This window comes from Indicator indicator, chromosome 30 (assembly GCF_027791375.1).
Source record: "Indicator indicator isolate 239-I01 chromosome 30, UM_Iind_1.1, whole genome shotgun sequence".
NCBI lineage: Eukaryota > Metazoa > Chordata > Aves > Piciformes > Indicatoridae > Indicator > Indicator indicator.
The window spans coordinates 3,522,899-3,550,847 of record NC_072039.1 but is presented as its reverse complement, the minus strand read 5'-3'; the positions used below and the strand labels follow the sequence as shown (position 1 = coordinate 3,550,847).

At 45.3% G+C, this 27,949-nt stretch overlaps 1 protein-coding gene across 6 annotated transcripts; it reads right to left on the bottom strand.

The window, feature by feature from the left end:
- Positions 1-102: 102 nt before the first annotated feature.
- Positions 103-27,259, bottom strand: TRIM37 (tripartite motif containing 37). 6 transcript variants are annotated; one of them, XM_054394108.1, is made up of 24 exons: positions 27,239-27,259; positions 25,553-25,654; positions 24,200-24,240; positions 23,109-23,225; positions 21,236-21,323; positions 20,296-20,418; positions 18,451-18,574; positions 17,554-17,621; positions 16,569-16,693; positions 14,784-14,834; positions 14,264-14,345; positions 12,881-12,957; positions 11,990-12,169; positions 11,173-11,287; positions 10,745-10,957; positions 10,211-10,347; positions 9,423-9,520; positions 8,216-8,416; positions 5,522-5,833; positions 4,816-4,944; positions 3,750-3,936; positions 2,965-3,088; positions 1,162-1,297; positions 103-191 (listed from the first exon to the last, which is right to left on the bottom strand). In XM_054394108.1, the coding sequence occupies exons 1-24, from the start codon at positions 27,257-27,259 to the stop codon at positions 103-105; spliced, it is 2,940 nt and encodes a 979-aa protein (XP_054250083.1). The 6 variants fall into 6 exon arrangements, with proteins under 6 accessions (XP_054250083.1, XP_054250084.1, XP_054250089.1 ...); XM_054394109.1 differs by having other exon boundaries at positions 1,162-1,275; positions 2,970-3,088; XM_054394114.1 differs by lacking the exon at positions 1,162-1,297 and having other exon boundaries at positions 103-185; positions 2,970-3,088.
- Between the last annotated feature and the right edge of the window lie 690 nt (positions 27,260-27,949).

Below are 27,949 nucleotides of genomic sequence, written 5' to 3'. Positions count from 1 at the left end.
TCGATGGCATCTCTGGTCACTGCAGCTCGAGGAGCAGCACAGGAAAGCTGCATCCCCAGGGCTGCAGCCACCTCACAGCCTGCCTAAGGCCAACAGTTACAATTACCTGGTGCTGTCTTCTCCAGTAACAAAGTTGAGATCATCAGGACCAACTTGCTCATCCTCCGGGAATGCTGAGCACTGCTCTGAAGCTGAAACCAAAGCAAAGCCAAATAACCTTTACAGATCAACCACAGGAACCAGCACCTGCTAAGCCCACTGCTGTACTTCATCCCTTTCTGGTACACAATGTGCTCACCACAGAGGTAAGGCTGCCACAGCGTTTTAAATGCAAGGTATCTCTAGAGAAGCACAGGCATGAACAGTGCTTTGATTCCTCTGCAGAGCTTTTAGTGCCTGCTGCAGACACACAGCAGAGCAGCCAACTCCAGTTCTGGAGCAGAGCTGTGAGGCCACGCTGCTGACGCAGGGTGGGATGCTTCTTCAGGCCAAAAGTCAACTTCACCGAGCGTCAGCTGTCACCTCACAGCCTTTAATTTGATCAGAAGGTTAAAGCTTTCCACACAAACAGGAGCTGAGTTTTTGAAGCTACACTGAGGTGCTCAAAGCACGCTGCTGCCAATTAGGCTGCACATCCATGTCTAAGGCAGCATCACCTCCCCGAAATCAGCCCACTTGGCAGTGTGAGCCTGGTACAGGGGGAGTTCCAATTCAGAGGAATGAGAGCTGTGGGTTTTCCAGCACTTCCCCAGGAGACTCACCTAAACTGACTTCTCAAGGCTAGGAAGAGTTCCCCTCCCCTGTTTTGCTCTGGTTTCAATTAGGATCCCAAGAGAGGAGTTCCAAATCTTACTGGCACTTGCTTGAGCTTTAATGCCCCTGCAGCACCACCAGTGGTCCCTGCTTCTGCAGTGTTCTGGGCACAGCAGTGCTGGGACAGACACCAGGAGTATCTGGGAGGTGGGCTCAAGAATTCTGAGCACAGCAGTGCTGGGGCAGGTACCAGGAGTATCTGGGAGGTGGGCTCAAGAATTCTGAGCGCAGCAGTGCTGGGGCAGACACCAGGAGTATCTGGGAGGTGGGCTCAAGAATTCTGAGCACAGCAGTGCTGGGGCAGGTACCAGGAGTGTTTGGGAGGTGAGCTCACACAGCCAACCCTACCTTCGTTGGAGGACAGGACAGAGAAGGCCTGGTTGAACACCTCTGAGGCAGAGGTGACCTCCTCTTGCTCTTCATTTTCTGTGTCACACTCAATGTCACTGTCACTGCTCATTCCTGGTAGGAGATGAAGGACATGCTTCTGACATACCCCAGCTGCAAGAAAACCCAAAAAACCAAAGACCACAAGGGGTTTGGTTTTTTCTCCAACGATGGCAGCAAGATCTGCGTAGCTGGAGCATTCCATGTTTTCACATGTAAGTTACCAATATCAAACACCAAAAGCCAGCAGGAGAAGGAGCAGGCTCAGATATGAAGGCATTCACCAAAGCACTGGGAAAGTGACAGGGCTGTGGGTTCCAGCTTTGACAACTGCCCAACTTTGCTGTGCTCTCAAGAGGAGCCGTTCCAACATGTCACCAGCTGAGAGCAGACTCAGGTGTCCATAGCTCCTTCCTGTCTGAGCTGCACTCCCCTGCCAGCTGCTCAGACTACTTCTACAGTCAGGAGAGAAAAGAAACGTTGCTTTTTTAAACAGCTAAGTGGCAGCAGGACCTGAGGAACAGATGTATCTACCAGACCCTTTGAGCAGCAATACTCAATTGAAATTTCACACCCCAAATCCATGCTTTTTCTAAAAGAAAGGCCAGAGGTGGTTGCAATCCAAGTGGCTTCTTTTACTTTGCCAGACCTTGGGTGTACGTCACCAGCAGTTAAAATTCTGCCTTTTGTAGGTGACACAAGGGCTTTGTTCTTTTACCTCTTAAGAGCTGATACTGATTGCTAAGAAAAAAACCCCAAGTAGTTGAGAAGGGTGCCAATTCTAGTGGAGTTTTTCCTCTGAAATGGGGGGAAGGGGAGGGGAAAGTAAGATTTGTTTCCTGGGGTTTTTAACAATGAAGGATTTCAGTTTTTCAAACATTTTCCTATTAGGCTCTCTGCTATAATAGGAGAGCTGCAGGAGGACATCACGATCACGCTGCAGTGACTAAGAGCAGAAACTCAGTTTTGTCACAGAGACCTTCTGTAAATGCCAACTCCCACACAATATTGCACAGTGCAGATAGAGATGGATGCTGGCACCTTAATATAGGCTTTGCGCTACAATTCAGTCATTGAAATTCAAATGAGTGCAGGGGTGGAAGGCAGGAGAGTTTTAGCAAGATAAGGAAAAAAAAAAAAACACAACAACCCTCTTCTACGTGGACTTTCAAAAAAAAACAGTCATATTTTTTTCCAGCATGGAAAGGATGCAGGAAGGGAGGGGGGAAAAGTTTCCTTCAGGTCTCTAAGGAAACTGGCTTACGTACAATGCCTGACACAAATGAAGTGCTGGAGAGATCCTAGTGTGGATGTGGAGGTAGTAACCAATGTGGTTTGTCCCTGAAGGCAGGGGACTTAAAAGCCAAGGTCACTGGCTACTATTTTAATTAGATAAGAAATGATTTTTCAAGGCCATGCAGCTGAACAGCAAAGCAAAGACCTGGGGATATAATAGGAGCTCCAAAAAGCAAGCAGCATTCCAGAGAAACAGCAGCACTGTGTAATGTCATCTGCCAGGTCCTCACCTTCCTGCTGCACCCCAACGTCACTGCTTCTCCACAGGCAGCAGTGACAGAGCTGATCTCAGTCAGATTTATGCTACAGCTGCCAAATGGTACAGCGAAAGTGGAGCAGCTATGAAAGCAGGTCTGGGGGGTGGGGGTTTTCCCCTCTTTCTTTCCCCTTCAAGCTCTTTCCATTTCAGAAATGGATCACCATAGCCTGGAGCGTTCTCACATGGCATTTGCCCTCCACAACCTCCACTTTACCTTCCTCTGGTGCTGCAGAAGCTCCTTCAGAAAGCACAACCTGCAGTTCACCACTTTCAGAGCTGTTTTCCAGACCACTTGTCGGCGCGCCTTCCGTTCGACAACCTTTGGAACCGGACCTTAAGGAAGATTTTAGGAGGAACAAAACCCCATGTGAGAAATTCAGATTTAAACCCAGCTATGAAAACAAATCTTTGTAGTGCCACATCTACTTTTACTCATTGTTTAAATCTCTTGCACACCCACTTAAACTTCCAGCTTTGATTGACTTAGAAATGCTTAAACTCTTTAAAAATAAATAAACCTGGAAAAGCTTACAAAGAGTATTTTCAAAAAATGATGAGTTTTGCTAGTTGGAAAAAAAACCACCACCACCAGAGTACTCCACTGCACTTAATTAGCCAACAGGGAGTTGCTGAAAAGTAGAGTCAAGGTGAAAAATACTGTTTCAAATGAGGAAATCAAAAGTGCTTTCAGTTAGAGGATATATTTTGCAAGGAATGGTGGGAAAACAGACTGGATCTGCCTTTCAAACAAGGCTTTCAGACACAGCTGATCAAACTAAAAGGGAAAAAAAATAAAAGAAGATGACTTTGTAACCTAGTTCTAAACCCCAAAATTGATATCCAGAGGGAACAGCAACAACCAAGTAAACTTCAAAGTAATTTCTTTTCTGTGCTACAAGCACCTGGCTTTAGCAGATTGGGATTTTTTTTTCTTTCTAGATCAAGGGAAGGTGGGGGAGGAGATAATAAGAAGGAAAAAGAATAAACTCCTTACCCCAGAGCACCAGCTTTTCTGTTCTTCTCTACAGCAGCTAAGCCATTTAAGCCAGAAACTCCCACATCAGAATCTGACCCTTCACAAGGTCTCTCCTCTGGCTTGGGCAGTGCCTCAGCAGCACTGCTGCCAGCCAGGGGCCTTGTAGAGTGGTGGCGACTGCTCAGCTTCGAGCTCCCGATGCCAGCTGAGAGAGAGGGGGAGAAACTCAAAGCACATCCAGCCCTGTTCCAAAGGGCTAAGTACCCACATCACCAGCCTGGTTCCCAACACCTGGATGCACAAGGGCACCTTGCCCACCCTCTCAACACCTTTCATTTTCAAGACAACGTGTGGGCAAGGCATGCCAGGAGGTACCCACTCTCTACACACACAGAGCTGCTGCTTTGGCTGCCATGTCTGATGGGAGACTCAGGAAAGTAGAGATTAATCCTTCCCCATCTCGTGCAGTTAAAACTTATCCTCTACTTGTCTTCTAGTACCACCGACATTCTCTTCCCTATCACATACCCCAGCTAAAGATGGGAAGTCATTTGGCTGTGAGGAGGCAGCCTTTCTAGCCTTGGACAAGGGTGAAACTGGGCACAGAGGTTCTGGTAATGATTGATGGTACTGTCCAGCTTCTCACCCAAGCCTTCTGGAGCTATTTAGCATTTTAAAATCCAACTGTCATGTCCCATTCCTCCTTTGAACACTTGATAGGGGCAAAACACCATCTCCTGTGTTAAGTATTTTATTACCCTTAGGGAAAGGCATCATAAAACTTAGGAGCAGCAATATCCCGATTCTTTCGTCATCTGTATCCAAAGTGTAATCCCCTTGAGTGAAATCACAATTTAAGTCTGGGTCAGCACCTTATAGTGAAGATCACAGATCAGGAAGTCAGCTCCTGAAACATCCCCAGAGCCCAGAAGTAACGTGTAACGCATTTATGTTAACCAGATTTGAGAAAGCATCCAGACAAGTTCCAGGGAAACTCTGGTTGTCAAGTGAGAGACTTGACAAGCCTCTGCACCACAGCTGCTAAGATGGATCACATCACACAAGCAGAGATGTTCCTGCTTACCCTCCGAAGCCTGACCATCTGCCTTCAGCCGCAGGTTGCTGTCCCCACAGTCCATGGCTCTTCGTAAGGAGAGGCTCCCTGCTGCTCCGGAGCGCGCAGGCTTGGGGGAGTTACTCTTCTTACTTGCAGCTGCAAAAATATTGTGACAGGTGTCCAAAATGCTGCAGCATTCTGCCATTATACTTGCTATGGGTGAAGCTAAGCCCCCATTAGTCTCATTGCTCATTAACTCCCAGTCCTGCACAAAACTCCTTCCACACCCTTCCTGTCAGAGATGTGTACTAGAGGCAAGCTGAGCTAACTACAGGTGCTGCCAAGACTACACAAGCAGTGTTCAATTGCTTGAAGATACCCTTCAGGAAGCCATCACCCAGACTGCTTCAGCCATCAAACAGCCAAAACCCTTCCTTCAGCTCCTGAAGTCAAAGTCTAGTGCAACAAAGGACCTTGGGAGCAGGAGGGAAAGGCAGTTTGTGGGGCTCACAGTTTACCACTTGAGTTGTGGTGCTTTTATTGAGATGGGCAGAAACCATTTTCAGTAAATGTACTAAAGGCAGCAGAGGTTTTGTGTTCTGGATTCTTACAGCTGCACTTCAGTGTCAGTAACTACAGAAGGTCTATTTCCAAATACCTGGCTGCATAAAGCACCTGTACCACTGCCATCTATAGAGGTGACACTTAGATCCCCCCTCTCCCATGCACTTACAACTCCTTATGTAGCAGCTGGTCACTGAGGACTTGGTCAGGAGCTCCATTCCGATCTCTTGCAGCTTGCTGCAGCTCTCTGTTCCACAGGCAGCTAAAGCCCCTTGCTCAATGGAGAAGAAGCTGGGCTGTCCATCACAGGAGCTAGCATTGCTGCTTCTCACTTCAGAGAGTTGGTTTTTGACATCAGACATCTTGCTCCTCACTTCAGCCATCTGAGTTTTCAGCCTTTTCAGCATCTTCAGGTCGGGCGGCACGCGCCACATGGCCTGGTGCCGCCGCTGGTCGCGGTCTTTTAGAGAGTAGGATGATGCTTGACCAAAGGAGAAGGTAAAGAGCACAACAGGTCAGTAAAACTGTTCTCAACTAGGAAGAGGTGTCTGCTTCGAACAGCTGGAACAATTCTACCTTTTGCCATGCTATAAAATGTGGTGTTGAGGGACATGGTTTAGCACCAGTCTTGGTAGAGTTAGAGAATGGTTGGACTTGAGCTGGAAGAGGAGAGATTTAGACTGGAGGTGAGGAAGAAGTTCTTGACAGTGAGGGTGGTGAGACACTGGAACAGGCTGCCCAGGGGGGTTGTGGATGGCCCCTCCCTGGAAATGTTTCAGGCCAGGATGGATGAGGCCTTGAGCAACCTGGGCTAGTGGAAGGTGTCCCTGCCCATGGCAGGGAGGTTGGAACTGGATGATCTTTAAGGTCCCTTCCAACCCAAACCACTCTATGAATCTATGATGATCTTAGAGGTCTTTTCCAACCAAAAAGATTCTATGAGAAGTGAGGGAGAGAGAAACATTCCTCTGTCCTGGTATGGCACCACAAGCACTGCAGAGCTACTAAGACAGCATTCCCTGCCTGCCACAGCCCCAGACCAAGGCTCCCAGCGCTGCTGCATGAATTCTGATGCCAGCTGAGCTACTTGTTCTCTGCTGCCAGACAAGCTTGAGTCCACAAGCCTGGTTACCACTTCATGGCAAATTTGGGACATGAGTTTATAAAATTCATTGAGCATGTGTCTGAAGATTCTAATGCTATCAACACATCATGGTGACAACACAGAACTCAGAAATCAGAACCTAGGGAAGGAATTCCCTTAAGTACCTAACACCAGGAGATCAGGTCGAGGAGCTAATACTCCCAATAAGCCTACACACTGCCCAGCCAGAATTAGAGCAACTCTGATGTCTATTTGAAGTGTTTGAAATTCTCTGTTTCCCTGCAAATTCAGCTGTTCAGAACCATAAAGCAAAGTAGTTCTTGGAAACCTTCACCTTAGGAGGTGAAGTTTGGCAAACTCCAAATGTAACTGCAGCCCTCTCTCAGCTGACTGACTCGAATAAGCTCTGGGAACAGTCAAGGCTTAAGGGAACCTCAGCAAAACTGGCAATTTCAGCTGTATAGCCAAGGACTAAAGATGACCAGGAAGCCACTCAGCACAACAGGAGAGCTTAATCTTGTTGAGTAGCACAGCACCAAGTGCAATGCCCTCTCATAAGGGTTTTGTCTGGGCTTTTTTCCAGGCAAAACAGACTTACAGTCATGTGCTGCCTTCCCTTTTTTGAACTTATAGAAGTGAGTTCCATTTTTGGAATATGGATGACACTCAGCTCCAAAGTTCATCTGACTGTTTATGTGACTGCATTAAAAAAAGCTAATCAGAGAGGAACAAATAGCTTGAACTAGCTTTTGGATTCAGTACCACCAGTGTCATTGCTGCAGCAAAAGCATTTCTTTGTAGCAAATGGGCTGTTATTTCTCTTCTCTTCTATGAAGTCACCAGATGGTTGCTTCAGAATGACCTGAAATAACACCTGGCAGTAATGGGCCAGCTAGCTCCAAATGAACGTTAATCATGATCCATGTAGTACTGAGCTTTGATTTAAAATTTAATCCTTCACTAACACCACAAGAGAAGTGAGCAACCTTCAGTGATGGCCACAGGTGCCACTTACCTTGCTCTTGCTGCACATCAGTTCACTGCAGTTTTCTGTTGAAGGGTCCTAACTACACCACAAATACTCTTTGAAGTCTTCAATTATTTAAGTACCATCAGGACTTTTTCCCACAAGTGCTTACACTGCTTTTCCAGCCTTACTACCACACACATTTTTCTACTCCTGTTTCAAATGCCTTTTTCATCCAACAGTAAGTTGCAGGATTAATTTTGGTGTTGGCATACCCTGGTGCTCCCAGACACTAATGTACAGCCTGTGCCAAGTGAGGGGTGTAGCTGCTTCCTCAGCAGCTGCTCCACATTGTTGTGTCTTCCAGGGCTAACCCCTTCAAGAAAAAGGACCTTTCATTTATCTCCCATGGTTATAGTCAAAGGAACTACATGAACTATCTCTGTGACCTTGCTGCACAACAGAGGCAGCCAGTTCAGTCACATCCCCCAAGATGAGCTGAGCTGACACTCCCTGACACACACTTGTGGTTTCAGTTGAGTCATCCAGCGTTCCCAAGCCAAGGTCAGCCATTAAGACAGAGATGTGTTAGAGCAGCAGCAAGATGCAGCATACTGATGAGCACAGAGGACATGGAAGTCAAGCCATCAGTGTAAAGAACTGCCTGTAGAACTGGCTGTCACCCTCTTTTGCCCTGCTTCCCCTCCTCAAAACTGCTTTGAACTCTGGGCCTGCATTCTCAAAGGCATTTCCAGGTTAGAATTCAATCATTTGATATGGTATAGAGTTACCTCTGCTCTGCAGAAGAGAGGCAGGGGGACGTGGCTGAAGGCCCCAAAGGTTTTCCATCCCGTTTCTGTCTTTTAGATCCAACAAGTGGATTAAAATCAAGGGATCTATATCAAGTAAACTGCTACTGGTTGTTGAGCCTAGGGCAGTTCCTCCTCGCCTTGAAGGTCTTCCACTTGCACTGGTGTAGCCATGGCTAGTGCCTAAGAGTTACAGGGAAAGAATGTGCACAGAAATGACACAGGTGATGCATAATTCCCTGCAAACACAGAAAGACAGTTCTCAAAGCAGATCATAAATGAAAACACTACAAGAAACTTAGCAAGGCATCAGTATTATTTAGTGGGTTCTGAAAGCAACCAGATATGCTTCTATCTTAATTTTTAAGTCCAAAAGCACAATTTTAACCACGCTGTGGAAAATGTCTTTCTAAGAGCTCCTCACCAAGTACTGTTCCCACAGGCACTGTGATCCTACAGGCTGTCCTTTCAGAGGGAAACAGATATGACCCTCAACTTGCAAAGGAATTTAAGATATTTTGAAAGAGCAGCTAAAAGCAGGACAGTTAAGACATTCTGCTACTCAAGCACTAGCACGACTTCCACAGCACCATAAACACCACTTCCAGTGAATGGCACCTCTGCTACCTTTGCCACAAACACAGGTCCTGATTTGCAATATACAGAAATTCTTTTATAATCTTATGAACCTATTGCTAATTTAGGCCATAATCATCTCTAGGCAGCAAGAAATCTTAGGGCTCCTCTTCATTAGTGTATTTCCAATGGATTTCTGCTTGACTTGGAAGGATTCTTCATTCCCTCCACGTACCTCAGGTTTTACAGTGCACTAAAAGCTAAGTGAACTCATCATACACTCAAGAGGCCACACAGACCTTGTCAGCTTGTCAGTCTACTCTTGATGGGATTAGAAGAGGTTCCAAAGAGGCAGAAAAATCTTCCTCCAAACTTACAGATCCTTTTTAAACAAGCACATTCCAAAGAGTGACCCCTGCCCCCCCACTTTTTTTATTGAGCCAATGAAACATTTCTGCCACACTGCAATCATCAGCCCAAACCACATGATGCAGCATTTCCCAAAATAGAACTGCCTGCAGAACACAGCTTGGTGCTGCTTCCAAGAAGAGCAGCGGAAGGCATCCAGCAGCGTCTCGCACGTATGGGAATTTCGGAAGGCTGCTTTTCCTACCTGATGCTCCAGGAGCAGCAGCAGCAGCTGCTTCCTCCAAGAGGTCTCCTTCCTCCAGCTCCATATTACTGCTATATTCCACATCATTTTCACCAGACCTTAGGCAGATGATTGGGGTGGGAAAAAGAGAACATCATTATTAGCTTTTATTTCAGCTCCTGTTAAACATCATGGCAGGCACCTTGAAAACAACTCCCAACACTGCAAGCAGTGCTGCCTGCATTCCAAGCCACACAAACTGCACAAACCAAAGCGTGCTGATTACATGGCTGACTTGTTAAGCAAGAGTCCAAAAGTGCCAAATGCAGCTAGACTGCAACAGCTGATCCTGTAAACATCTCTATTTGCATGTGTTACAACAAATCCTCAAGTGTTAATGAAGATTCCTGGATCTGACATTGTCTCAGATAAAAACCTTAAACTCTCTAGTTTAAGAAACTGTCCTCACCAGCACTCTCCTACTACTACAACACTTCCTAATACCAAACCTCTTTCATTACAGTGCAGAAACAGATTTTTAATGGTGTTTTGAGAAAGGACCTTCACAGACTATCACTTGTCAAAGACAGAATACGACATTAAAATGAAGAGATCAGAATGACAGCAATGAGCTGGCTGAAAATGCAACATTTATTCATCTCTTCCCAGTTCTGTTGCTTCCAGTAAATGGAAACACCTCTCACTTTGCGCTGAAATTCCCCCACAAACCAGAACTGTGAATTCCATTGGAACTGGGATGATCACCCTAAGAGACAAGGTGATGATCTAAAAGGCATTAAGTTACTCACATAGTTTCTTCATCAATATCATTTTCTTCAGTGTTACTAGTTGCTGTTGAACTAGCCGAAGAGCTGCTACCATCCAGGTGGTTCACCTCATCTTCTCCAGCGAGATCTATATCCAAGTCCCCATCAGAGAGCTCGTGCTACAGGAAAAACAGAACAAGCTGGTATGAAAACAAACCTTTCAGCTGCACTTTGGTGCATTCACCAGCAGTGACAAACAGAAACTCTCTCTCCCCAGGGTATCACACTATCATACAGGGGCTGAGAGGCTCTCAAAGCACATTGAACACTGGGAACAAACACAGAAGTTGGATTTTTCAGCTGCAACTTGAATACTCTTTAGTGGTGGGATCCATTAGCTCTGTTCTGGAACACCTCTCCAGCATCACCTCCCACTGCAAGATCTCAGGTGTCTCATCTCCTATTTCCACACAGATGATGATAAACCTCATTTACATTTCAGGAGCTCACCTATGTTTCTACTGCTATCCCATCATAAAAAGCTACCCAAAGAGGTAGGAAAAATACAATTCCTACGTTAAAATCTTCATGCTGGATCTTCTCTTCCTCCTCTTCCTTGCTGTCTCGCACTAATCCCGGAGCAGCCACGTTCTCAAGCAGGACTTCAGTGCTTTGTCCAGACTTCTTTGCTCTTGCTTCTGGACCATCATCATTCTGGGGACTGAGATGGGTGTCTGGAGGTGAAATGCCTCGTGACTTCTGAGTCCGGGAGAGTTCAATGGCAAGTCTCTTATGTATGAGAGGGACACAAAAAAGCACAGAGAGAAGGTGACAATGGAGCAGCAGCACCAAGCCAAAGGCAGGTGGTTGACTTGAGTATCTACTGGGTTAAAAACCATCACACTACCAACAGCAACCCAAATAAACAGCTCTCAAGCAGGAACATTGTCGAAGTGATAACTGGCCAATAAAGGTAATTTTCTATTAATATACATCTCACTCACTTCTTTAAGGTTGTTTATTTGCTGGATGTAACTCGTCTGAGCTGCCTCCAACTGAGCAATGTACCAGTGCTGATCTCGGCACTTTTGGAAGAAGGTTGGTGAGCGCACTTCAAACCTTCAAAAGGAACATTTGGAAAGCTTTTGGGGTTGTATTTCAGTTTAGTTTCTATTCCCTATCCCCCTCCTAAAAAAAGAAAAAAAAATCTGAAAAGCTCTGCATGAGAGCATCCCACAACAATGTAATGATGAAGTAAACCCAACAGCCAACACCTACTGCCACAGTCAGTATCCTGAATTAAGAATGGCCACTGAAGTATCTTGCAGGAAAGGCAGTTCTGAGGGGGCTGTCTTCACCAACCAGCACTACCAAAATTAACACACTGAAAGCATTCCACAGGAGTAGGATTTTACAGAGAATATCTGAAGTAGATGGATAAGCTTCTAGGTTTTGTTGCAACACTGCAATTCCCACTGACAGTATTAGGTCCCTTCAATTACAGACTTCCTTTATTCCCAAAGTTCTCCCATGCTCACTACAGCTGTATCTCAAGAGAGGGAGAAAACTCCTTTTTCCTTCAGTTAGCTCCACACCTCTAACCCAGCCCTGCAGCTGCTTCTCAAAAGAGATATACCTGAAGTTTCCACAACTCCCTTCAACCCATTTTCCTCCTCCAAGCCTATGAGAGTGAAATCCCTTTATGACGAACCAGGTCACAAGGATTTCAAGCTCAGCTACTGCATTGCTTCCTGTTCGGGCTGTAGGTGTGACGCTTTGAAATGACAGCAGAGAGGAGCCTCCCCAAGCTGCCTTCCTCACCTCAGAATCACGGTGTCATTCTGCCTGTTCAAGTAGCCCTCGTTGGCCAGCAGGTCCAGCCGGAAGAACCTGTTGTAACCCCAGCACTCCCCAACCTCGAAGTCGGAGGCGAACTCGCGGATGATGTTTTTGGTGGGGTCGTTGGTGGACTGGTGAACCATTTCCACCCGGTACTCATACCTGCACAGGGGAAGGTCACAGAAAGATGTCAGAGTTGCTGCTGTGTCAAGTTTCACAGCCTGCTCTGCCAGGGAGGCCTGCGGGGCCCAGCTGAAGAGCTGATTCAGCCTGGTCGTGGTGCTGAGGGACATTGGAACAGGTTGCCCAGAGAAGTGGTTGAGGCCCCATTCCTGGAGATAAAGGTGAGGCTTGATGGGGCTCTGGGCAACCTAATCTAGTTGAGGATGTCCCTGCTCACTGCAGGGGGGGTTGCACTAGATGACCTTTAGAGGTCCCTTCCAACAAGGGTGATTCTAGGATTCCATGACATGGTTTAGTGGTGGCCTGGCAGTGCTGGGTTAACTGTTGGAGTCAATGGTCTCAAAGGTCTCTTCCAACCAAAACGATTCTGTGATTTATCTGAACAGTACAAGACAAAAAAATAGGAGTAGGAAGCAGAGAGTTAAACCAACTCCAGGACTGAACACCAGGAGATGGACACTGTTTGTCTTGCCAGCTCTCTTTTCATCTCAAGAAAGCCACAGAGTAACAAGTGTAAAATACTATCTTTGGGCACGATTCAAATGGACAACAGAAGCCTCATTGTTATTTTCAAGAGGACTTTGCAAGTCCCTGGCAAGACTGTAGAACCTGGATGCAATTCCTTGCAAACCTCTCCAGATGCTTGACCACCAGAAAACAAACAGCTGCCCTTACTACAGGTTTGCTTACTTGGAAGTCTCTGGCAGTCCAGCAGACAGCTCCAAGAACACAGACAGGTAGTAGCCCCGTACTACTCCATTTCCATCCTTGAAGGAAACAAGATTGAGAAATTGATTTGAAAAAAAAGAAAGGCAAAGCCAGAAAAACAAAACAGAACACCTTGATACATCCTCAATGTTTAGAAAAAGCTTCAGTCACAGAATTTGCAGCAGTAGCCTACTTTGTTTGCTAGTTTTGACTGTTAGCCTTCTCTCACTGCAACCTGGAGCTTACACCTAGAAGCAGGAATGTCACCTAGTCCTGGTATCTCAGATACATATCCCAAAACAAAACTTATAATTACTTAGAGGTTTAGTCAAGAAGATTTGAATAGACAAATATTTGTCAGTGTGGGGAAAAAAAAAAAAAAAAACATAGAAAAGTCAGTAAAAAAAAACCTCCTAAAATCTCCTCAAGCAATTTATTAGAGCCCAGTAGCTCTGAAATATTTTACACACAGCTGCACTTCAAAGCTACTCAACTTTTGAAAGAACAATTTCTTTAGGAAAAAACATGCAACATGAAGAAGTAAGGTCAGTTCACTGAGAAGCAAACTTAGGATCACCAGAGATCAAGAGAAATACACTCCCAACACTCACCTTAGCCAAGGATGAAGAATGGCTCAACTTCAATCCTCTGGGTAGGAGAAACATTTCAACTTACCATTTAAAAAAATAAGACTTAATGCCTTCTGACAGCACACCTGATGGAGGCAATCCTGACTTGACAACACTGAGAACTTACACAGGGGTCTGCCTCTGCAGTGCAAGAGGACAGCTCTGGGCACACATGGGCTAACAGATTCATCCAGTTCTCTGTGGGAACCACTAACAAACCAAACCTGTTCCACACCACTAACCATGCACTTCTCTAAACACAGCTGGAGCAGCAGCCAGAGCTCCCTGGATGCACTGAGCAGATTAGGGAGCTGTAAAAAGATCACACCTGGTGGGTAACATTCCCACACTGAAAAGATGCTGCTTCATGAATGTGGAGCCCACAGAAAGGACCTCAGTACAATACACACAGAACTGTGATGTACAGTAGTTCAACTAATGCCTTGCTCTCCTCCCAACTCCCCATTCCTATGGCATATTGGGAAAACTCATTTTTAACTGCTTTGCAGTTATGCTGATTACCTAGAAAGAGAACATTCATGCTGGATATATCTGGAGGCAGAGAGGGAATGCTCCAGTGGCTGGTGACCAACTCTACAAACTCATTTTCTTTTCATATAGCTTTTTCAACACACAATGTGAGAAGAGGCTACCTGCTGTTTCCTCACAAGAGAAGCATATGAAAGTTGGTTCAGTGTTCTGGATGGGATAAGAACTCTAGTTGAAAATAACTCACTGGATAAACTTTCAATCTCCAGCAAAGTCCTGACACTTGAAGAGGAGGACTGTAAACAGGATCCGCTCGCTGGCGCAACGTACTAGTGAGAGAGGAGAGAAAAAGTTTGCTACTGGGACAAAGCAAGACCCTCCATGAAATAGTAAGCTGTGTGTACACTTGCACTCTCACACCCTGGAACCATTCTTGCTGCTGGACCAGAGCATGCAGCAGCATCAGGACCATGCAAAATGTTAAGTGTTCATACAAATGGAGCTGCTCATCAAAAAATGACTCAATCTTCCTTAAAAAGACAAATAAGCAACTTGGCTTTAGTGTGGAAAATCTTTTTAGCTCACAGGTTAGCCAGGGGTAATTGTTCATCTGGTAAATGAAAGGGATTTGATTGAATTCCTGTAGCTTAGTTCATATCTAACAGTTTTCTGCAGAGATTATCCTGTGTTTCAAAAAACACTGCTCACGTACAGAAGGAAGAGAAAAGGCTTCCCAGTGTTCATAGTCATGCAAGATATATTCTTACCTGAAGTTCTGCAAGATAAATGTAGTTGAGTCATAGGCTGGAACCAATTCACTAGGGAACAAAAAAAGGTAAAAAAAAAAAAAAAAAGTTGAATAACATGAGACTAAAAACCCTGGAATGGCTTAGGCTGGAAGGCATCTCAAAGATATCTACTCCTACCTCCCTGCCATGGGCAGCAATGCCTCTGAACTAGATCAGGTTGCTCAAGGCCTCATCCAGCCTGGTCTTGAACACCCCCAAGGAAGACACATCCACAATTTCCCTGGCTGACTTGCTCCAGAGTCTCACCACCCTCATACTGAAGAACTTCTTCCTAACATCCAGTCTAACCCTGCACTCCCTCAGCTTCAAACCATTCCCCCTTGTCCTGTTGCTTAGACACCCTTGTGAAAAGTTCTTCTTCAGCCTTCCTGTAGGATCCCTTCATGTGTTGTAAGGCAGCTCTAAGGTCCCCCTGGTGTCTTCTCTAGGCTGAACAACCCTCAGGTCAGAGCCACTGAAATTCCCCTGGACTACACTGAGATATTTCAGTACTTCTGAAAACTCCATTGCTAAGCCTTGTGTGATATCCCACAAGGAGACAAGCATTCTATGTTTTGAAGAGAAGAGCAACCAAAAGTATCAGAGGATTTGTCCTTTTACCTGTAATGGCCAGTGATCACTTCATTCAGCATGGTGAATTTTTAACATGAAACTCCTTGGTAGCTCTAGAAAGGACAAGGTCATTGCATGGCTGAAAGCACAAAGCTGAAGTGAGTTGTTTCAGAGCAGGAGATACCTTACTGCCATCAGAAGATGAACATTCAGATTTGCTCAAGAACACTCAATTGTTTGAGAGTTTCTTTTAAGACTTCTCCTGCTTTCAATTGTTGGGAGACTGTTTTTGGCCAACTCATCTAAACCCTCCACAGATTCCCTCAGAACCCAGCCCCAGCAGCATGCTCTTTGAGGAATTGTGCTCTGAAGTGATTTTGGTTAGGGATTCTGAATTAAGGTGACCTGCAGAGGCATCTCATGAGAGCCTTGACCCAATAATAAGAGAAAAAGGACAAATCAGTAAACTAAGTGTAACAGAGGAAAAAAAAAAAAAAAAACCCTGCCAGCTGGAACCTGCTGTCCTGACTCCCCAGCAGGGACTACAGACATAAAATAAGCCCTCCTGGAACAGAAAAGCCTACTTGCAGTATAGGTTACTAGAAGGAGTAAGCTGAAGCAGTTGATCACTTTCAGTGCATAAACCTGGAGCAGAATCAGTCAGAGCTATCAAGTTTAACACAGAAGTGACTGAATGATGTTACCCCACAGGCTGCCATTGCTCATATAGCTTGTGACAAGGGGGACTCTCCTTCACTAGAGGTGGCTATCAGGTAAGCTCTCCAGCAACCACCTGCTCCCCACTCTTCAAACCCACTGGCAAAACCTTTACAAAGGGCTGAGTCACGCAAGAATACATCATCCTCCTAGACTCACTGGCACACGATCCTCCAAACAGCAGCACAGTAAGATGGAAAAGAGGTCCTCTGCAATAAGTTACTTGAAACATTTTTAACAAGCAAAGCAAACCTTTATCAGATGTCTCTGGGACAGGTTGCCCAGGGAGACTGTGGATTCCTCCCTGGGGATGTTCAAGACCAGCTTGGATGAGGCCTTGAGCAGCTGGAGTCTAGTTGAGAGATACCCCTGCTCATGGCAGGGAGGTTGAAGTGAATGATCTCTAAGGTCCCTTCCAACCTAAGCCATTTTATGATGTTCAAACTACAACAGAAAAGAAACACAATGCTCTACCTTGTGAAGTCTGGGGGAACAGGAGTGGTGACAAAGGAGGCCATGGGCTTGCGATGCACCTGCTGGAACATCATCAGGATCTCTGAACTCTTGGAGATGAGCTCACTCTTGCTGCACGAGCGTACCTGCAGGGTAAAACCAAGCAGCACCACTGGGCTATTATTTTAATGTGTGGTTGTGGTTTGGGGTTTTTTTTCCTGCAAAAGCAAAAGCAAAGCTGACCTGCAGAGTTGCATCAACATTGCTATTGAAGATTTAGAAAGTGTCCTTCTGGGCTGCAAGCTCAGTAATTTTTGAGTGCTCTATACACAGAGGGCTCTCAACAGACAGAGGCATGCTAGGCCAGAGCACTCATCCTCCTGATGTCATCCAGTCTTCAACTAAGACATCACAGCTATTAACTTAAGAGCAAGAAGATGACCATCTCTGATCAAGTGATAAAGCCAGCTTAGCATTCTTACTCAATCAAAAGTAGTTCAGGGAATGAAAAAGGAATTCAGGACAAGAGGCATCACCCAAAGCAGCTTAGCTCCCATCCCCAACCTAAGATGTCAAACTCTGCTGAAAGGTGGATGCAGAAATGTGAAGGAATAAAAACCTTCCACTTCCTCAGAGCAAGAAGATATTGTTCAGGGCAAGTACAACCAAGCTCTGCAGAACTCGAATGCTTCATTTACAAAAGCTGAGCTTGCCTAGCTAAAAGCAAGATGAAAAAAGTGGTATCACATCATCTTCTTGGAAAGACAGGTAGGCAGAAAGAAAAGAGCTAGAACCAGTTCGACTGTCCTCAAAAGCACACAGAGAAACAGAACATTTTTGTTCAGTCTCCATTTCTAGCCACCACTACTCTCACACAGCTGGCAGCAGCAGAACTACCAGAATCTACCCATACCACCTAAATGCTGCCACCTTCTTAAAACACCTAACTGTGTTGGCTGGCTGAGGAGGGATCTGTAGAACACATGCCAGCTCTTTTTGTAGTCACCTGATGTTCTACTTCTTGAAGCAGGGATTCCAGAAGTTCAGTTTCTTGAGTAAGTGATGTCTTTTGACCTGTTCAAAGAAAAGAAAATGTGTTTAAGGAGGGAAAAAAAAACACTACTAGATTTTTTTAAAAATGAGCTTTTCTTTCTTGCTTTCTTTTCTTTTTTTTTCCCCCTCTTTAACCTGGAAGCTGCCCCAGGACTTACTAAGGTAAAGGATTTCTAAATATACCAAGGTTGATTGAGAAAACATTTTACAAGGAAGCCTACACTTTGAATTAGAACTGTAGTGAGAAATTCACTGGAGATTAAGACAGTAATGAAACCTGCTGTGTCCCAGAAATGGCAGGTTTGTTGGTCTGGGATGCTTTTTTGGACAAAAAAAATCTCCCCAAAACAGGTAGTGAGGTGCTTCTCCCTAGCATCAGGTGATTGAACAAGAAGATATGGCCTGACATTGTGCCAGAGGAGGGTTAGGTTGGGTACTAGGAAAAATGTCAGGCATTGGAACAGGCTGCCCAGGGAAGTGGAGCAGTCACTGTCCCTGGAGGTGTCCAAAAGATGTGTGGACATGGTACTTGGGGACATGGTTTAGTGGCCACGACGGTCTTAGGGTGATGGTTGGAATTATCTTAAAAGTCTTTTCCAACTGAAACAGGAAGAAGCTCTTCAGTATGAGGGTGGTGGGACTCTGGAATAGGCTGCCCAGGGAGCTTGTGGATATCTCTTCCCTGGGGGTATTCAAGGCCAGGTGGATGAGGCCTTGGGCAGCTGAGTCTAGTTGAGAGGCATCGCTGCCCATGGCAGGGAGGTTGGAGTGGATGATCTCTAAGCTCCCTTCAGACCTAAGCCATTCTATGACTGTGTTCCTACTCATAGCAGATCAGGCAAATACCTACCCATCAATGTTATAAGCTTGTTCTTCAGCTGAGTGTCCAGGCGAGCAATCATCATCTCCACTGCGTTCCTGATCTCCCGCACTCGCTCATCCTTCGCGCTGCGCACCGCCTCCACGTTCCTCTCCTACGACAGGGACCAGGAAAAAGAAAGGAGCATGCACAAAACCAAAGCCTCCACACTTGGGTGTGTTCCACTCATTTACATGTTGGCTCTGCTCTCAAATCCCACAAAGGCCTAGGCCACCCTCCAGCCCTATTTTCATATGAGAAAAAACCCCAAACACCAACTCTGCTTTTCCTGAAGCCTGCAAGTTCAGAGTAAGAACTGGGAACGAGTTTTCAGATGAGCTTACCCCAGGCTGTCCCTGTCCCCAGCTGTAAAGATCCTTTGACTTCCACTTGATACCTGCGTGTGCCCTCTGGTGGGTGACCAAAGGTTAACAGGAAAGCTGAGCAACATTTCCTCATGGCACAGAGATTTGTCCCATGGGGAATTCTTTAGTATCAGATTTTGTGATCACCACTGCCAGTTTCTCTTGTGTGACTGCAGAGCACAGAGAAGTTGCCTCCTTTACAGGAGTGATTTGATAAAAACTGCACCCTTCACCCTGAAATCCTCTCAACACGGAATCACAAAATGGTCTGGGTTGGAAGGGACCTCCACAGGTCATCCAGTCAAACACCACCTGTAGTAAGCAGGGACATTCTCAACTAGATCAGGTTGCCCAGAGCCCTGTTGAGCCTCACCTTGAATATCTCCAGGGATAGGATCTCAACCACCTCCCTGGGCAACCTGTTCCAGTGTTCCACTACTCTCATGGTAAAGAACTTGCTCCTAACATCCAATCTAAATCTACTGTTCTCTAGTTTGAAGCCACTGCCCCATGTCACAGTATCACAGTATATCAGATGCTAGAAGGGACCTCAAGTGATCATCAGGTCCAACCTCCCTGCCAAAGCAGGATCACTTCAGGTAGTCCACACAGGAATGCATCCAGGTGGGTTTTGAAAGTCTCCAGAGAAGGAGACTCCACTCCTATCACTGCAGGCCTTTACAATCACAAGCAGCCCATTTGGGTGATAAGAGAGTCACATCTAAGCTGGAGCAGAGCTAACCTACCACTGCATGCAGCAAACCAAGTAGTAGAATAGACAAAAGAAATGTACAAAAACTTGTTTAGACCCTCCTCTTATCTCATTTGCACAAAGATTATATGATAAATGTAACAGAACACACAAAAATCACCCTACCTAGAAAGCAAAGAACTGTACTGAACTGTTGGAATTCCCACTGCAAGTGCCAAAGCTGAACATGTTGATGTTTGAATGTAACACATTTACAGGGAAGAAAAAGGAGGTACACAAACTTCAAATCTCCAACTGCTGAGCTGCTCTACAGCCCACCCTGTAGGCTCAGCTGTACTTACAGTTTATTCTCCTGAAGAAACTAAAATCAGCTCTGTTAGAATAAAGCATTTTTACTCTGGTTTAGCATGGCAGACTGCACTTTGCTAAGTGTTGACACAGGATGTATCTTTCGAAGCACTGCACAACTCCAGCTTATTTAAAGAGCAATACATCAAAAGAGAAATTCCCTGGTGGCCAACTCACATCCTTTTCCATCTGGCACCTACAGAAGCTTTGTTGAGAACATGTTGATCTTTCCACATGATACAAAAAAAAAGAGTCAAAATGTCTCTGTGGAATTGCCTTCACAGAAGCCACAGGGACTGAACAGACCATCAGTGTATGCAATGTGCACTCTTCCCATCCCCCACCTCAGTTATCCTTTGACAATGGAACTCTACAAGAAAACTGAAGATTTATCTTGGATCAGTTTCTTACCACTTCTTGCACCAAACTGATCAATTCCATGAGTCTTCTCCTAAGCTTTGCCACTTCTTCATTGACTTTTGTGACGTGCTGCTCATAGATTTCTGCCAGTGGCTTAAAAGTATGTCCTCCATGCTGTTCAAAAAGAAAAAGGGGGAGAAGGAGGTGGGGAATAATAGAGCATCTCATTTTCACTTTATTCCACTCCTATTAAATTACTAAGAGGGGAAGAAAGCTGCCTAGTGTGTCACTCATCTTGGAAGAATTCCAAAGCAGATTTTATGTAGGAAGTCTGTCTTTCACTTCCTTTCATAAGGAGTCATGAATTTGGCTCTCATATCATCAAAGCTTCCTGTCAAGACTTATTTGGAGGCTCAACAGTACTCCAAAAATAAACTGTTCCATTCACTGTGCAATTCTCTAACAAGTCAAATAACAACAGAATAGCTATTTTATTTTTTTTTATTATTAAAACATCCTTCCCAAACAAGGGCAGTGCACTGCTAGCCACTTGTATGGCAAACCATGACAGCAGCCTCTTCATTAAATACACAACTGAAAGGGTAATAAAATATGGTGAACTGTGCTACTAACACAGCTTTGAAGATATTCAAGATTCAGAATGTTCAAATAAATTAAGTATTATCTGGATTTTTCTGAGACTTCTTCCTTTGCCCACAAAATTCATCACCACCTAAAGTTTCTAACAAGGAAGGCAATTCTCAGCTCCTGTCAGCAAAACTTCACTCTGCTTCTCTAACTCCAAACAGAAGCTACTGCCTTTCACAACCTATGTCCACATTAAACTATAACTACCCACACAAGCACAGCATTTTCACAGCAATTCAAGAGCCATAACACCAGTTTCACAGCACCCCCAGTCCTTCATGCTGCTGTCAAGCACAGCACTTGCAGTCCCTTACACACCACATGTGTATGACAACTCTCTTACCATTCCACCCCAAAGAGCACACTGGTGGCAGATGCACTTCTTGCAGGTCCAGCAGAAAACACTAAGCTTTTCATGATGATTTTCACACCTTAAACAAGGAAAAAAAAATAAACACAAACCCACACAACACAACCCATCTATTATCAACAGAAAATAGCTATGAACTCCAATTTATCATTTTCATTTGGTTTGCTTCCCAGTACTGAGAGTAAAACATAAAACAGCAGCAGTTTTTGCAAGAACAACATTACTGTTCAGTAAAAACCTCTTGTAAAATAAATGTTGCTCTCTCAGGAAGCACTTCAGAGACATATAGAGAAAGCACATTCCTAAGATTGGATTTTTACCCAGCAGATAAAGGGTATCATCAATAAATCGAGCTCAGAATTCTAGGACTTCACATTATTAAAATCCTCATCATCCATTTCCTGAGGTAACCACAGAGCTCAGGAGCTTTTTGGACAAACTGATCTTTGTCATTTGTTAAGATGTCAAGAACAGCAATCAACAAACCAAGCACAGAGCAGGCCAGAACTAAAGTACATGCCTCTCCTTCCCATCTCCATCAGCATTTGGAGCTTGGGGAGGAGGCAAGCATAGAAAACATTGTCTCTGATCATTTTTCAGTGTTTCCTTTCATACTTTTCTCCTCTAAATCTCCAGAATCTTAAAATATAATAGCACTGGCAATGGGAGTGTTGTGAATATTTTTACAATATTCATGGGGGAATATGTGATTTGTGTCAAGTGAATGGTTAAATTCAGTGAATTTCTTCTGGAAGATCATAAAAGCTGTTTTAAGGGGCTCGATTCGACCTCTTATTAGACAAACCATAGATAAAGGTGGCCTTGCCTGGCTCTGCCTTGGAATGTGTGTGTCAGGTAAGAACGTAGGAGGTCTGTGGTGTTCCGTGAGAAAGATGCTTTTCCTCTCTGATCCTTTTTTTCCTCCTGAGCACTTCAGAACATTCTGGGGGCTCATTATCATGTCCTGCCTTCTATTTAACATAAGTCTGTTTATGTAAATGAGATAGCTATATAAGAAGGAGAGAAAAACTATTTTTTTGCTGTATTTTCGTCCCTTTTTCTCACCCCAGCATGCTGTTTTCTTTCTTTGTCCTTATTCTTAATAAAACTTTAAAAGACATTTTTGGTTAGTTCATTTACTACAGGAGGAAAAAAAAAACCAAAACAGGAAAAAAGCCTGCTGAGAAAGTACTGACAGCAGCTCCCAGGAAGAAAATGTATCAGAAAATACAGGAGGCTCCAGAGATAAGGAAGTAGAACAGCAGTAATGTGACAGACAGCAGCAGCAGCAGTGCTTTCTGTGGGACTTCATGTTTTTTTTTTTTAATTTCAAGTTGAGTTTATCAATTACATTTTTACAAGGGACTAGAAGACATCTTCTCACAACAGCTTCTCTGCTTTTATGTGCTGAGACACCAAATCAGCACCCCCAGTCTAATGGGACTGCCAAATGAGCAAGCCATTGAGAGAGGGCTTCCACTTCAGATGTATGGTCACCAAGAAGGGCTAAGAGCCTCAAGAAGCATTACTGGGGGGGCTGGACCTGATGATCTCTTGAGGTCCCTTCCAACCTCTGATACACTGTGATACTGCCCTTCATGTTTCCTGCATCTCTCATTTTAACTCCACTGAGGCAAACTAGGGATAGTTGCTGTTTTGCAAAGACACTGAAGAACTTTTCTCATTCCATTAAGCCTGACAGAAATGAATTCAAACTCCCAGTCAGACAGCGAGCACAACCCAGCTTTCAAGTTACCAGTTGGCTCCCTCATTTCAATAGTGAGCTAAAATTAAAAGCCTGCAAGGCAAACTGCAAAACACTTGATGTGAAAAATGCTCCATTTACTTGTCCTTTTCGTTCTCCTCATGCTTTGTGAGGCTGCACAGTTGAAGTGTATCAAGCTGCTGCGTGACCTCTTCTGCCCAGCGACAGTTCACGAGCTCTCGTAGCTGGAGAGGGGCTCTGCAAGAAGCATGGTCAGAGTTAGAGCAAGACCTCAGCTTCAGGAGTTGGAAGAGAAGCACTGAAGTGAATTCAGCTCATCAGTTCTTCAGCAAAAAGCTGAAGCTGTAGAAAACACTTCAAGGAAAAAAAAAACCGCAATGTTTCAGGTTGATTTGCTTGTTTGAGGGCTGGGGGGAGGCAGGAACCACTACAAACCTCCCACAGTGACACACAGGATAGCTCCACAGGGAACCATTTCCAGATTTCCTGATAGGATCCTGGATAATGCTGGGCAATTAATTTTGATTCTCAGTGGTTCTTCAATTTCAGCTATCCCCACTGTGGTGCTTCAATTATCCCCTTTGTAAAACTGAAATTTATTTATCTCCTTGCAAACGTGTCAGAACTACTAGCAATAAATCACAGCTGGTTAGTTGATTTTAAGTACTTCCACCTCTCAGGGAAAAAAATCCCAATCAAAATACCCACAACAAATATGCTACCTTCCAATTTTTGGCCTGTCAGGAACTAGAATTGTTAGGTACTCAAGAGCTAGAGGTGTTAAGGGGAGTCAGAGCTTGGGGGCAGGGTAGGGCATTGCATTAAACAAAAAAGACTAAACCATCAACACGTTGCTGCAGACAAATCTGCACCTGCAACACAAAGTAGGTCTCTCAACTAGACTGGGCTGCTCAAGGCCTCATCCAAGCTGGCCTTGAACAGCCCCAGGCAGGAGGCATCCACAACCTCCCTGGGCAAACTGTAACAGAATTGTCACAGGGCAAGAACAAAGATCTTGCTTAGCTTGTCATGAAGCAAGAACATATTTTAGAATAAGAGCTATAGCAGGCTAAATTTTTATAGCAACAGCAAGCAGCTCTCAAAAGATCAAGGTAACAAATTTAATGCAACTTGCACTGAAAAATATCACCTGTAACAGGGCAGTGCACTCAATGCCTGGTAATTTATTTCTGATTTTTAAAATACCTTACCTACAATGTGGGCACTGAGCTCTTTGTTCAGTCAGCCAACGCTACAAAGGAAAAAGGAAAAGCATTTTAAAAGAGACTGTAGGGAAAGAGCTGCAAGCAAGCACACTATCATTAATTAGGAGTTCCTTCTGTTTATTACAGCCCTCAGGATTTCTTCCTTTTTTTACAATTTGTATTTTTAACTGTTCAGCCACTTAGTCATGTAGGAAGCTGCTATTTGTACCATAGTAACAAAGGAACCACCTGTCTTCAACCACTTCAGTTATAATACAGAAAATTTTGAGGTACCAAGTATCCCACTGGAAACCACACACCAGGTGTGGCCTCCCACAGGCACAAACTACAGAGCATGTTTCAATAAAAGAAAGCAAAAGATACAAGTGGATTGGGTTGGTTTTTTTTTGAGTCTAAATTATTAGTTTTCAAGGTACCTTATTGCTTCCTCTCAAGCTATTTATATGCAAGTTGAATGGCCAAATCCACAAAGGTCCTTTGAATGTTTCTCTTCCAGAAAGCTCCAGAGAGAAGTATCTGGAGAAAGAACTTCACCTGCCCACTACAACTCACAAGTGTAAAAGCTTCAGCAGCTGAAGGGCTTACATTTGTCAGCTCACTACTACATTTAAAGATTCTCATGAATAATCTCTCACCACCCTGCAACAATCTGTCATCTAACATTCTTAATATGTAACACAAATCCTTCACCCACAGTTCCTGTCAGAGCTTTCAAAGCAAATGATGATTGCTGTGATTTCTGGAAATACTACCCAAGGTCTGAAAACCTCAGCTGAACCCTCTCCCTCTATACTGACACACAACAACATCTGGACTTGGAGCTCAAGTGCTAAACACTGGCAACCACGTCCTTAATAAACAAGTTGAGGTTCAGATGCTGCTTCAGCTTGCTCTACCAGACTCCCTGGAGAAAGATTTAGCCTAAGCTGGTAAAGCATTTTAAAGCAGCTCTAAGATGACAAGAGACGACCTTCCAGAGCTCCATACTGACAGGTGCAAACTCAGCATTTGATTCCTGTGCCAACTTTTGTCTTCCAGACAGGCATTAGTGACTCCATGCTAAAGGAAGGATCATTAAATGTTGGTTTCTTAACAGCCATTATTCCAGACAGTCTCTATAATTAGCACTGCTGAATGCAATGCACAGCCTGCCCAGCTCTACCTCAGGGTGCTGTAAAAGACTTTGAAAGGGAAACTAAACATCAGGAGCAGGGGGAAAAAAACAAACAAACAAACAAAAGAATTCTTGGAACTCCAAGGTAGCAAGAAGGTGCTCATAAAATGAGCAGTTTTTAAGTTGATACAGTTGCAAGATTAAAGTGTGATCAGCAGACTCACCCGAATGCAACTGAAGCAGCAGAGCTTGGAGCAGTGAGGACAGAGGCGCGCGTCGCGCAGCTTCTCCATACAAATAAAACATCGGAATACCTCAGCAATGCTCTGCAAAGGGGAGATTACTGTTAAGCCACAGACTTCAAACATATCAAGAGCTGGATTTGTTCTCCAGGCAGAGTGCCAGGTTTCATGAATGCAGCCCCGCTCTGAACAGCTATGGATAGCACACCTCAGAGCGAGGTACTCCAACATCACAGCTCTCCCCCACACTTTCTCCTGCACTACATCAGCTCATAGCATCCATTTTATAACACTCTCCTTCTAGGAATTGTTTGGCTTATCTCTTCCCAAATGGGCCTTTCTGTAGCCAAGATATTATTGCTGCTTGTGTTCAGGCAGGATTAAGTTGCCAGAAGAAACTGCACTGTGACCGCATATTGTGGAACCCAAGAGTTTCCATGTGCTGGCCCTGAACCAACTCAAATGCATGGCCACAGCAGGTATGGATTATGCACAATGCCAATGAGAGGGGATGCAGTGGACAGGCTATATTTTTAAGTTTTGTAAGGCTTACATTCTTTTAAAGTCTACCATTAGCACTAGCTCCAGGACTTCTACACTCTCTCATACACCATTTCATCAATCTTGGGCAATAAAAATGTAATTTAACCTATTTTTTTTTAATATGTATCCATTTGAAGAAAGAAGCATTTTGTTATTCTAGAATACAACCACTTCTTTTCTCTGCATTCCCAAAAAGAGAAAGGTATTTTGAAATCCGATGTTTGCCTTCTATATTAACAGATTTTTTTTATGATAAAGAAGTTTTGCATTTTGTATTGGACAGAGGTTAGACCCCTTCTGGTTTTAACCTGAAAGATTCTTCAGGTGGGTTCATTTTTTTCCCCACAGAGTTGAAATTATAAATCAGCGGAGAAGTTAGGCATAGCTTCAACTTACAGACACCACAGTATCTCCCACGCATTACTGTCTCCTTTAATAGCTGCAAACCATTAAAATGCAGTGCTGGCATTTACAGGAAGCTGAGGCAGAAGGTGTTTTCAATTCTTCTCTTTTTGGTTGCTATTAACACAACTCGCGGCCAGGCGTGCAAGCTACCCAGGTCAGGCACCATTGAGCACTGTGCCTGCACGCATGCCAAGCTGGGTTCCGTCAGCACCAGCGCTCCATCCACCACCTGAACAGGTCCCTCCTATGCTCCATCAGGTTATTTTCTAACCCTGACTATATACAATAACTGCAGGGCACCTTGCCATTCCACCTTGCCTCCTCTCTACCCGTCTCATCCGTGCCTACACGAGCCAAGCTCCCTGCCATGCGCATCCCTGCCCACCGCAGAGCTGCAATCTGTTTTCCGCCTCCTGGGCCGCCCATACCTCGGTGCTGTTTGGCCTCTTTCCCCTCGAGAAGGGAGGGGGAAGCTGCCGGGGGCTCTGCGGCCCCGGTGCCATCCGCCAGCCCTCTCCTGACCCATAAATAGGCCAGGATGCTCTGCCCCAGCCTCCCGACAGAGAGGCCCAGCCCCGCCGCTCGCCGTCCTCTGCGGAGGAGCAGTCGCAGTCGCCCAACCTGCTCCCCAGCGGCCTCAGGGCTGCGGGTCCGGGGAGGCAGCGCTGGTCCGCGCGGATCGCCCTTCCCGCCAGCACCAACCGCCGCTCAACGGCTCACCTCCACGCTTTGCTCGTCCATGGCTCCGCCGGCGGGGAATGAGGGGGGCTTTGCCCGGCCCCTCTCCCTACTGCACTGCCTGGGAATGAACCGCGAAAGTGCGAGGGGTGCTCAGGAGGGGCAGAACAGAGGCCGTGCTCTGCCCCAGCCACATTCGCGGGGAGCCGGACAGCTCCTCCCTCCACAGCCCCGCGGGCTGCAGGCGGTGCCTAACTGCCGCACTGCGCATGCGCCACCGCGCCGTCATGCCTCTAGGGGGCAGGGCAGCGCCTCCCACGGGTCAGCGGCGCGGGGAAGCACCGGGAGACACAGCGAGGCAGGGAGCAGCGCAGCGCAGCTGAAGACCGATCAGCGTCCGAGGATCTGGGACGCGTTGGCTTCGCGGACACAAAGCTCTGCATTCGCGGTGTGCTGATGGCAGATTTAAGTGCGAGCAAGGCGGCGCTGAACAAAATCTAGCTGCAGGGATGGATTTCCACACCTGACATGGCTTCAGAAACAGAAGGTGCCTGTCCTGAGGGATGCAGCTCCAGTTCAGTTACACGCAGCACAATCTGCAGTTGTTTTCCCACTAATAGGTATGTTCAATTGTTTTAGTTAAATTCCCCTAGTATTTAACACTGCCGAAGGTAGTGACAGTAAGGGTTGAGTCCTGCACTAAAAATAATACAACCACAGAATATCTCAAATTCAAAGGGACCATAAGCATCA